At 39.9% G+C, this 12968-nt stretch overlaps 1 protein-coding gene across 1 annotated transcript in view; it reads right to left on the reverse strand.

Annotated features, from left to right (window-relative positions):
- Positions 1-12968, reverse strand: part of gfpt2 (glutamine-fructose-6-phosphate transaminase 2) — a 69204-nt gene that overhangs the window by 41614 nt on the left and 14622 nt on the right. The window contains exons 5-6 of the mRNA XM_061902095.1: positions 8096-8154; positions 4327-4461 (exon numbers count right to left, since the gene is read on the reverse strand). Of these exons, the coding sequence (XP_061758079.1) occupies positions 4327-4461; positions 8096-8154 (194 nt within the window). The remainder of the gene's footprint in view (positions 1-4326; positions 4462-8095; positions 8155-12968) is intronic.

The raw sequence follows: 12968 nt of genomic DNA on the forward strand, positions 1-12968 counted from the left end.
ATAACGTCATTGCATAAATAAAAATAAACCAATTCAAAAATCGCCAACAATACTCCATTTATATTTCCTGACCTGAATATTAACAAAGTATTAGCAATATTGTTATTACAATTTTTTTTACTATTTTTTTTTTTGCGCATTGTCACAGAGGGAACTTCCTTATGCTGCTCTATTGATATCATGAGCTGGTGAGCTGCTTTCTCGCCGCGGAGCTTGTGAATGTTAATTCTACAGAATATCAGAAATCATGCCTCTCCTGGATATTGAAATGATGTGGACAAACTGAGAAGTTTGACCTGGAAATGGCAAAAAACACCCAAAAAGACACTTCGTTCCACTCCCTTCTTTCTTTGTTTCATCAAAATGGGAATATACCGATTAGGGCTGGGCGATATATCGATATACTCGATATATCGCGGGTTTGTCTCCGTGCGATATAGAAAATGACTATATCGTGATATTCGAGTATACGTTCTCACGCAGTTGCTTTTAGCTGCGGGCATTACACTACAGGCGTTTCTCACTCTTTCTTGTCTCCTTCTCACAGAGACAAACATACGCACCTTCTTAAATATGTCACATACATAAACACCCTCTCGGAGCAGAGAGGTAGTGGCATGGGTAGTAACATTAGCTGGGTGTCTTGACATGGCCTAAAAATATTGAGATATTAAAAAAAGGCCATATTGCCTTTGATATTAGGGCTGGGCAATATGGCCTTTTTTTAATATCTCAATATTTTTAGGCCATGTCACGACACACAATATATATCTCGATATTTTGCATTAGCCTTCTATGAACACCTGATGCATATAATTACACCAGTATGATGATTCTATGTCTCTACATTAAAACATTGTGCATTAATATATGCTCATTTTAAACTTTCAAAGTAAAAAAATAAAATAGGTTTTAATATTTCTCTTTTGGTTTATGCTTTCTATGTGATTTTGGTGTGGTTCCTGTGTATTTTGATCATTTTCATGGTCAAAATCGCGGAAATTCCATGTTTCCTGATCAAAACAATGCAGCAGATGAGAAGTGAGGCAGACACAGACTGTGCCTCCACGGCTACACACAGTGTGTATTGTTGCCACGTGGAAAAGGCAGGTCTTGAGGCAGCAAGTACCTCTGCCTCAAGGTAGGGGGCGATATATTGTCAACTTGCAGTTCAATGCCTCAGCAGTACTCTGACTCGCCACACTGGGAGAAGTGGGGGCGCTCAAGCTAGCAGACACAGGTCTCTCCAGCGGAAGCCAGCATTTTTTTTCTTTTCTTTTTTTTTTAACTGTATTTATAACAAACAAGGCATTTTTATTTGAGTAAGCCAGCGTTTGTGGGTGTTTTTTGTCAGATGCAAAAATATTGTTTAAAATCTTGGACTTAAATTGATTTAAATGAATGTTTCTGCCAATATGGAGGATTAGTGTATCCAAGATTAAAAATACTTCTCTAAACTGGACTTTCAGACATAGTGAATGCGATCATGCAAAGTACGTTTTCATGGACGATAGCTATTGCTGCTTCAGATACAAATACAGAAAGGTAAATTATAGTCACAATACTTGATTTATTTTGTTAAAAGCAAATCAGACCAAAAAGTATTTAATAACAACTTTATCAAATAGTTTTTGGACCCATTTATCATATCATAATATCATTATGATAACGTTTTTTATGAAAGCGAATAACTCCCTTCTTTTTCCTGTAACTCTAATGTGTAACCTAAATCAAAAATGACTAAAGCTGCACATATGAATTTAAGTAAAAAAAAAAAAATTTTTAAGTATGTATGCCTCACCTGGTGTTCAGTTCACCGCACGTCACTGATATATAATATACTGTATATATGTTATGTAAATATTACGTATATATCTTATATCGCTATGTTTAGTCTTTTTATACCTGCATTGTCCTTTCCATCCTTGTAACTGAGCTACTGTGTGGAACATTTTCCCTTGTGGATCATAAAAGTTTGTCTAAGTCTAAGTCTAATTTCCCCCACCTGTAGTAATCAGTGACATTGTTCAAGGAAAAAAAACAACGTTGTGAAGCTTTTGTGATATTAAAGGGCCGCCCGTATGCTTACAAAGGACAAAAAAATGAAATATTACAGCAATTTATAGGCATAATAGAGTGAATCCTGTAGACTCCTTTGTAAGCAGACTTTTGCTCGCATTTATTTAATACCGTATTTTTCCAAGTATAAATCGCTCCGGAGTATAAGTCGCACCTGTCGAAAATGCATTATAAAGAGCATGTATAAGTCGCACCGGAGTATAAGTCGCATTTTGGGGGGAAATTTATTTGATAAAATCCAACACCAAGAATAGACATTTGAAAGGCAATTTAAAATAAATAAAGAATAGTGAACAACAGGCTGAATAAGTGTAGGCTATATGAGGCATAAATAAGCAACTGCTATGTTAACCTAACATATTATGGTAAGAGTCATTCAAATAACTATAACATATGGAACATGCTATACCTTTACCAAACAATCTGTCACTCCTAATCCATAAATCCCATGAAATCTTATACGTCTAGTCCAGGGGTCGGGAACCTTTTTGGCTGAGAGAGCCCTGAAAGCCAAATATTTCAAAATATATTTCCGTGAGAGCCATATCATATTTTTTAACACTGAATACAACTAAATGCGTGCATTTTGAAGTAAGACCAACATTTTTGGAGTATAATAAGTCTCTTATTCTTTTTAATAACATTGTTATTCTGAAGCTAACCAATAATAAATCAAATGTCATGTCTGTTGATCATGTTTTTGTTTGGCCATGTGCTGTTTGTCCTTTGGACTCTTTAAGTTCCTGTTTTTTTCCACTCCCTTGTCTGGTTTCCTTGGTTACTCATTTTGTCCACCTGTCTCTGGTGGACAAAATGCCCGCTCACCTGCTTCCCGAGCACTAATCGGAGGCAGTATTTAAGCTTGTCTTTGCCAGTCAGTCGCCCCGTGCTGACTTGTTTCATGCCTTGCCATAGTTTCGTGCTTCATGCCATGCCAAGTAAGTTTTGTTTGATTTATGTTCATAGTCTGTTTATGCGTTAGCTTTGTTCCTTAGCCCAAGTTATGCCTCCGCTGTGAGCAATTTTTGTTTGTATTTTTTAAAAATTTAAATTAAATCATGTTTTTACCTAAATGCCATGTCCCGAGTAGTCAGTCTGCCTTCCTGGGAGAAGGACCCTGCAGCAAGCTGCGACCCCTTTAACTTCTTACCATTAATGCGACTTCTTGAACAGGTGCGGTAGGAAACGGATGGATGGATTTAAATGCATGAGAATGTTTTACATTTTGAACGTTATTTTTAGCACTGTGAATTCCAGCGGAATTATTCATAATTATGGTGTTAAGCAATGTCAGCTAAGATTTATCTGAGAGCCAGATGCAGTCATCAAAAGAGCCACATCTGGCTCTAGAGCCATAGGTTCCCTACCCCTGGTCTAGTCTCTTACGTGAATGAGCTAAATAATACTATTTGAGATTTTATGGCAATGTGTTAATAGTTTCACACATAAGTCGTTCCTGAGTATAAGTCGCACCCCTGGCTAAAATATGAAAAAAACTGCGACTTATAGTCCGAAAATTACGGTAGTTAGAATGCATAACAAAAATTAAAACGTGTGCTTGTCTTACATAAGGATTGTGAATGATAGGCAAAATTCCCCAAAAAGTGAAGTTCAGCTGTACAGTATTCCTACAGTACACGAGACAAAGTGACCCTGTAATAAAGAGAGAAGTAGAGTATGCACTAAAGAGTGTGGTTACAGGAAAATAGGATTCTATTGTGTAACCTCTGCTGTTTTGAAAGGACTGGTGTGCTCGGGAGTATAACTGGATGAGTTTGTGTGTGTGGTTTTACAGAGCAGTGGGCGGGTACGTTTTGTCTTGGTCATACCGCAGTCTGTGGGGTCTAACGGTCTGTTTCCCATTACTCCAAATAACGCATCCCAGTCACACCCAAAAGGGGGGAGACGTTTTAAAGTCACGTAATGGAAAACACGGTATTGATGAGGTCGGCCGTGTGACGCTTTCTATGTGGTTGCCATGGACATTATTTTGTGATGGTTCGCTGTGTGTCGAATAGGCAGGAAATTGAAACACACACACACACACACACACACACACACACACACACACACACACACACGCACACACACGCACACACACGCACACACACACACACACACACAATTGCGCAACGTGTAGTACCAAACAAAAACACACAGTGACGTCACTCGTACAGCCAATAAAAATGTCCACCCCGGAACACAAATCTGAAGACTAACGACAGAGATTAGGTGTGTGCTGCTCACCAGCTGCTGAATGACTCTCTCCACCAGCGTGGAGAAGCTGATGCCGTCGTCCTCTCGGTTGTCGTAAACATATTTGATCAACTTTGGGATCACTTCTGTGTCCGTCTCGGACTCAAATACATATCCTTTGGCAATCTGAGGAAAGTAGGACACATGATATGCATTGGGCGATTCTGGACAGAATAAAATACTAAATGTAGACTATGAGCCTCCCCCCAGAGACATGCACTGTGGCAGCCTCCCATACTCTTTGAAAAACTGGTTTTCTGGAGTAATGTTGGTTGGTTGAAATGTATTTTGAACATGTATACTGTATCAATATGATATATCACATATTTACAGATTTTTTTTTCCAAAATATCCAGAAAGGTAGAAAGAAGCAAGCCTTATCTAATCCTACCCCTTTCTCTTCATAGGAACTATGTGCCTCACAATACGAAGGTCCTGAGTTATCCTTGGTTCAATCCCGGGCTCAGGATCTTTTTGTGTGGAGTTTGCATGTTCTCCCCGTGACTGTGTGGGTTCCCTCCGCGTACTCCGGCTTCCTCCCACCTCCAAAGACATGCACCTGGGGATAGGTTGATTGGCAACACTAAATTGGATCTAGTGTGTGAATGTTGTCTGTCTATCTGTGTTGGCCCTGTCATGAGGTGCCGACTTGTCCAGGGTTTGCGACGCCTTCCACCCAAATGCAGCTGAGATAGGCTTCAGCAACCCCCCGCAACCCCAAACAGGACAAGCGGTAGAAAATGGATGGATGGTATTACTGCTTCCAAAGCACATCATTTCACAGTAAAGTTCACTTCCGTGGAATTCAAGATTCTGTTTGCAGCCCCTAAACATTCACTCAGTCATTTTGTTGTTTTTTTTCACCGAAAAAAGCAAAATCTCTGTCATTGTCACTGATGTGTTGAAATTGAAGTTTACTTTTTCGATATCATATCTGGTGCTTGCTTCATAAAAAAAGAAATTTTTAGAGGAGGAAGGGAAGGTGTACAGTAAGGTAAAAAACAAACCTTGACTGTGATATATTTAGCAACTTTTTATAAGAGTTTTTGACTTCTACCTCTTAAATATGCCTGGATCTGTTGCCAGAAAGTACCTTTTTTCTTCCAAGTAATCTAAGTTGTGGTTGGATTACAAAACGCAAAACTAAATATAAATATATAAAACAAAATTAAATGTCCTCTTGATTTAAATGATTTTGAATGAAATATGTTGAATTCTGCAAATAGAGATGACATAGCTCGGTTGGTAGAGTGGCCGTGCCAGCAACTTGAGGGTTGCAGGTTCGATTCCCGCCCCCGCCATCCTAGTCACTGCCGTTGTGTCCTTGGGCAAGACACTTTACCCACCTGCTCCCAGTGCCACCCACACTGCTTTAAATGTAACTTAGATATTGGGTTTCACTATGTAAAGCGCTTTGAGTCACTAGAGAAAAGCGCTATATAAATATAATTCACTTCACACTATGAACACATATTTGCTGTTATCAATTTGTACTCAATTTACATCAATGTGTTCTGAATACACCAATTCTTCTCCTAAGCCATGGGTGTCAAACTCTGGCCCGCCGTGTAATTTCATTTGGCCCTTGAGGCAATACTAAATTAACATTAGAGCTGGCCCGCCGGTATTATACAGTGGCGGTGCCGCTGTATCACCGTATTCAATGCTAATTTTCATACTTGCCAACTCTCCCGATTTTTCCAGGAGAATCCCAAATTTCAGTGCCCAACCCCCCCCCCCCCCGAAAATCTCCCGGGGCAACCATTCTCCCGAACAACAATATCGGGGGCGTGCCTTAAAGGTACTGCTTTTAGCATCCTCTACAACCTGTTCGTCACGTCCGCTTTTCCTCCATACAAACAGCGTCCCAGCCCAGTCACATAATATATGCGGCATCTACACACACACAAGTGAATGCAAGGCATACTTGGCCAACAGCCATACAGGTCCCACTGAGGGTGGCCGTAGAAAACAACTTTAACACTGTTACACCACACTGTGAACCCAGACCAAACAAGAATGACAAACACATTTCCGGAGAACATCCGCACCGCATAAATACAACAGAACAAATACCCAGAACCCCTTGCAGCACTAACTCTTCTGGGATGCTACAATATATACCCCCGCTACCAACAAAATTCGATTTTGCATGTCAGTATAAAGTTATATGCCTTGCTTGTTCAATATTCAATGCAAAACTTGTTTGGGTCCCTATTAAAATGTTAAGTTGTTCAACTTTGGCCAGTTTAGAATTTTGGCCCACTCTGTATTTGAGTTTGACACCCCTGTCCTAAGCAGTTAAAGCCGCTATGATTCACTTGATGAGATACATATTTAATTTTCAATAAATTCATGACATTTATCATAATTTTTCTTCTTTGTACTTTGTAAACTAGGGGTGTAACGGTATGTGTATTTGTATTGAACCGTTTCTGTACGGGGGTTCCAGTTCGGTGCGGAGGAGTACCGAACGAGTTCCACACGAACATATGAAGTAGCTGCCTATGCTAAAGTCTTAACAAGCTGCTCCGCTCCGTTCGGCCTCCGTTTCCTGCACAGCACCCAGCATTGTCCCTCCCACACAACCATCTGATTGGTTACAAATGTAGCGGTAACAGCCAATCAGCAGTGCGTATTCGGAGCGCATCTAGTCAGCGCTTCAGCGTCGAGCAGATAAGCATTTAGCAGGGGAGCAACAGACTCTCCCCAAATTATACTAAACCCTTCCAAGTCAACTACTTTCTAAACATCACTATGAGCCCGTTGACCTTCTAGAAATAAAACCGCAGCTCAGCTCACTTGCAGTCCTGGCTTAAAGTGAAGGCTAATTGGCTTTTAGCGTAACGTTAGCTCATTTTGCGGTGCGTGTGTGTGTGTTACGGACAGTGTTGATTGAGGTGTGTTGAAGCAGAAAAAAAGAACATTATATTAAATGAAGAGTTTCTGTCTCTAATAGTGTATATAATAATGTAAGTGCATCATAAAGCCTGCATGAACTCCATGATGTTCAAGGATGAATAGTCTCTCCTATTGCTATTGTACTATTTTTCACCTATAGTTACATTAATCATTAGTAATGTAGCAGCCTAGTTTTGAATGGCAGGGTCCCTGCTATCACATGTTGATAAAAATATAACATTTACATAATAAAAAATCAACCACAGGCTTCCCCAATGCTGTAATAAATTAAGCATGATGAGTTGACTTGCAACTGTTTAATGTTGCACTTTTTAAATGTAGAAGAAAAGTTGTGTCATTTTATTTCATCTAAGCAACAACTTGAGGCAGTTTAATGTGGATTAACGTGGGCAGAATTATTATAGTGTTCCCAATGTTAAAAGGATCAAGCCATTGTTTACAAATTTGGTAAATAAATAACCAAAAAATGTATATTTTACTGTTTTCTTACAGTACCGAAAATGAACCGAACCGTAACCTCTAAACCGAAGTACGTACCGAACCGACATTTTTGTGTAGCGTTACACCCCTATTGTAAACACATGTAATCTGAACCGCCTATTAAACTGGATCATATCAGTACATTGTTTGATTTCTTCATTTAATCCAATTATGTATTTATGGAATTGTCTTACTCTGTTCATTCACTCACTGCACAAGTAGTTTATACTTGTATTTTTTTTCTAGAGCAGCTCCACCTTCCCTTTGTATTATCACACTTTAAAATCTCTTTACAAGACAACAACCATATACTATTTATGAGGCACTAACAGACATTCCGAGAAATAAAAGGACTTACCAAATAGGCCTTCAGTTCCTTGTAGTTGGTGATGATGCCGTTGTGGATCACAACAAACTCTGGTGGGGATGACATTGAAAAGATTAGCGAAATGGGGGCCAAAGGTAAAAAGTGAGTGTGAGCCATGCTGTGATAAGACCACCTCATTTCTTATTCTAACGGAGTCTGCATTTGTATTTAACATCGGCTGCTACGATTGAGGGAGGCGATGCATGACCACAAAATAACATATCCCACATCCGACACACATCTAGTTATTAACAAACATACCCCTAAAAAAAAAATCTTAAATGTTTTTTCTTCACTCGCTGAATACCTGCAGAGTAGGTTTATTTATGGTAAATGGGTTGTACTTGTATAGCGCTTTTCTACCCCTTTTTAAAGGGGAACATTATCAGCAGACCTATGTAAGCGTCAATATATACCTTGATGGTGCAGAAAAAAGACCATGTATTTTTTTAACCGATTTCCGAACTCTAAATGGGTGAATTTTGGCGAATTAAACGCCTTTCTGTTTATCGCTCTGGAAGCGATGACGTCAGAATGTGACGTCACCGAGGTAACACACCCACCATTTTCATTTTCAACACATTACAAACACCGGGTCTCAGCTCTGTTATTTTCCGTTTTTTTGACTATTTTTTGGAACCTTGGAGACATCATGCCTGGTGGGTGTGTTGTCGGATGGTGTAACAACACTAACAGGGAGGGATTCAAGTTGCACCACTGGCAAGAAATCTGCCGCCAAACCCCCATTGAATGTACCAGAGTGTCTCCACATTTGACCGGCGATGCTAAGACAGACATGGCACAGAGATGTATGGATAACCTGCAGATGCATTTGCAATGATAGTCAACGAAATCACAAAGGTGAGTTTTGTTGATGTTGACTGCAAGCTAATCGATGCTAACATGCTACGCTAATCGATGCTAACATGCTATTTACCGGCGGTGCTAAAGCAGACATGGCACAGAGATGTATGGATAACCTGTAGATGCATTTGCAACTATATTACGTTTCCTTCCACCCACATTTAATGCGAAACAAACACTTACCAATCGACGAATTTAAGTTGCTCCAGTGTCAAAAGATGCGAAAGTCCTGATCGTTTGGTCCGCACATTTTACCGGCGATGCTAACGCAGCTATCCGGCCATGCTATGGCTATGAATAGCGTCAATAGCTATTCGCTCAATAGCTTCAGTTTCTTCTTCAATACTTTCATACTCCAACAATCTGTTTCAATACATGCGTAATCTGTTGAATCGCTTAAGTCGCTGAAATCCGAGTTTGAATCCGAGCTAATGTCGCTATATCTTGCTGTGGTATTCCCATTGTTTGTTTACATTGGCAGCACTGTGTGACGTCACAGGGAAATGGCCAGTGTCTTTGCAGAGAGCCGAAAATAAGGCACTTTAAAGCTTTATTTAGGGATATTCCGAGACCGGTAAAATTTTGAAAAAAACTTCAAAAAATACTACAAGCCACTGGGAACTGATTTTTATTGTTTTTAACCCTTTTGAAATTGTGATAATGTTCCCCTTTAAGGAGCCCAAAGCGCTTCGACAGTATTTCCACATTCGCCCATTCACACACATTCACACACTGACGGCGGGAGCTGCCATGCAAGGCGCTCACCAGGACCCATCAGGAGCAAGGGTGAAGTGTCTTGCCCAAGGACACAACGGACGTGACTAGGATGGTAACCCTCAGATTACTGGCACAGCCACTCTACCAACTTCGCCACGCTGTCCCCGTGTGGTGATATCCTTTACAAACCAATGTCGCTTTTTGATGCAGTGAGGGATTGAAGGTCCGTAATATCATTTATGTGTCGGTGTGCATCTTTACATGTTATTGTAATGTGATTGTTTTGGAACAGTCTGCACAGATGCGTACAGAGTTTCCGCACAGAACACATTAAGAGAGGGGCAGGAAGTGTAACTGCCTCTTGATATAATCATGCATCTTCTACAGAAAGTAGCCTTTGGCTAGAACAGTCTTGGGCAAATTAAGGCCCGGGGGCCGCATGCGGCACATTAAGCTTTTCAATCTGGCTCGCCGGACATTCCCAAATAATTGTTTTGGATCGTTAACATGGAAAGTGTAGCTGCCATTATGATGTGCAGTGATGTTTTCAAATGACCGTAAGTCTTGAACTTTACAAAGTATTTCAATGGTTGGAATCTGCGCTTTTGCATGATATACTAGTTACTATGGTAATCTAATTAGTTACTATGGTAATCTTAGTAAATGGTAAATGGGTTGTACTTGTATAGCGCTTTTCTACCCCTTTTTAAAAGAGCCCAAAGCGCTTTGACAGTATTTCCACATTCGCCCATTCACACACACATTCACACACTGATGGAGGGAGCTGCCATGCAAGGCGCTCACCAGGACCCATCAGGAGCAAGGGTGAAGTGTCTTGCCCAAGGACACAACGGACGTGACTGGGATGGTAGAATGTGGGGATTGAACCAATTTCGCCACGCCGTCCCCAGCAGCTCAGACGAGGCACCAAGTAGTGTGGGTGGGGAGCGTTTCCACAGAGGCCAGCCTGAAATGCGGGTGTCAGGGACACATGCAAAAGGAGATTTTTACAACAAAGTTCTAAAGCTTAGTGATATATCAGATTGTAGGTGTTGTTTTTTTTTACCCTTTGCGTTCATATTTTGCTTTGTTTGTTGCAGTTTTGTTGGGTTTCGCTTACTGTATTTCCTTGAATTGCCGCTGGGGCGCTAATTAATTTAAAACCTCTTCTCACTCCTGCGCGTACCAAAGGCATGCGGTAAAAGTAAGCATGCGCTAATTATTTTAAAACCTCTTCTCGCTCCGGCACTTACCAAAGGCATGCAGTAAAAATTTGAGTGTGATGTAAGCTTGGACCTTAAATCCTACTGAATAGCTCTTAATCTTCTTCCCTTTATGAGATTTCAAATTACCGGTATTGAAATCAGCCTCCTCCTTTTTGAAAATGATGACAGGGGAAGTGTCACTCGTGACGTCACGAGTTTGACCAGGCGGTAATACTAAGCATGCGCTAATTATTTAGTGGTAATTCAAGGCAGGCGCATACTATATGCCTTGCGGCAATTCAAGGAAATACGGTAATAGTAAAATATGTCAACCGAGAGGGGGGTGTGACGTTCATATGTTGTCAATATTCAGTGTTTTATCCTTCATAGGTAATATTGTAAACCCCACGTTTTTTACTTTCATGTACATTCTGGGTGTCTCATTCAGTAAAAAAAATGACAATTCCATTCCGTTTTTTAAGGCGGTCTGTCGTAACGTTTTCAGCATTCAGATATTATTGTGGGGTTTTGTATTAATGTTCCTAAAAATAGATATACCGGCCCCCAGAAAAAAAAAATCAAAAAATTTGCCAGAAAAAGGGAACTTTCATTTAATAAAAAATATAAATACCTATTTTATGGAACATTATTATTTTTTCATCATAAAAAGCAAGGCTCTGCCACACCTGCCTAACATGACCACATGTGCTCATACATAGTTTATACATAACATGACCTATGAACACGACACACTCAAAGTAAACACATGAACATGACACACTCAAAGTAAACACATGAACACGACACACTCAAAATAAACACATGAACACGACACACTCAAAGTAAACACATGAACATGACACACTCAAAGTAAACACATGAACATGACACACTCAAAGTAAACACATGAACATGACACACTCAAAGTAAACACATGAACATGACACACTCAAAGTAAACACATGAACACGACACACAAAGTAAACACATGAACACGACATACTCAAAATAAACACATGAACACGACACACTCAAAGTAAACACATGAACATGACACACTCAAAGTAAACACATGAACACGACACACTCAAAGTAAACACATGAACATGACACACTCAAAGTAAACACATGAACATGACACACTCAAAGTAAACACATGAACACGACACACTCAAAGTAAACACATGAACATGACACACTCAAAGTAAACACATGAACATGACACACTCAAAGTAAACACATGAACACGACACACTCAAAGTAAACACATGAACATGACACACTCAAAGTAAACACATGAACATGACACACTCAAAGTAAACACATGAACACGACACACTCAAAGTAAACACATGAACATGACACACTCAAAGTAAACACATGAACACGACACACTCAAAGTAAACACATGAACATGACACACTCAAAGTAAACACATGAACATGACACACTCAAAGTAAACACATGAACATGACACACTCAAAGTACACACATGAACATGACACACTCAAAGTAAACACATGAACATGACACACTCAAAGTAAACACATGAACATGACACACTCAAAGTAAACACATGAACACGACACACTCAAAGTAAACACATGAACACGACACACTCAAAGTAAACACATGAACACGACACACTCAAAGTAAACACATGAACATGACACACTCAAAGTAAACACATGAACACGACACACTCAAAGTAAACACATGAACATGACACACTCAAAGTAAACACATGAACACGACACACTCAAAGTAAACACATGAACATGACACACTCAAAGTAAACACATGAACATGACACACTCAAAGTAAACACATGAACACGACACACTCAAAGTAAACACATGAACACGACACACTCAAAGTAAACACATGAACATGACACACTCAAAGTAAACACATGAACATGACACACTCAAAGTAAACACATGAACACGACACACTCAAAGTAAACACATGAACACGACACACTCAAAGTACACACATGAACACGACACACTCAAAGTAAACACATGAACACGACACACTCAAAGTAAACACATGAACACGACACACTCAAAGTAAAC

Source organism: Nerophis ophidion, linkage group LG05 (genome assembly GCF_033978795.1).
Source record: "Nerophis ophidion isolate RoL-2023_Sa linkage group LG05, RoL_Noph_v1.0, whole genome shotgun sequence".
Classification (NCBI taxonomy): Eukaryota; Metazoa; Chordata; class Actinopteri; order Syngnathiformes; family Syngnathidae; genus Nerophis; species Nerophis ophidion.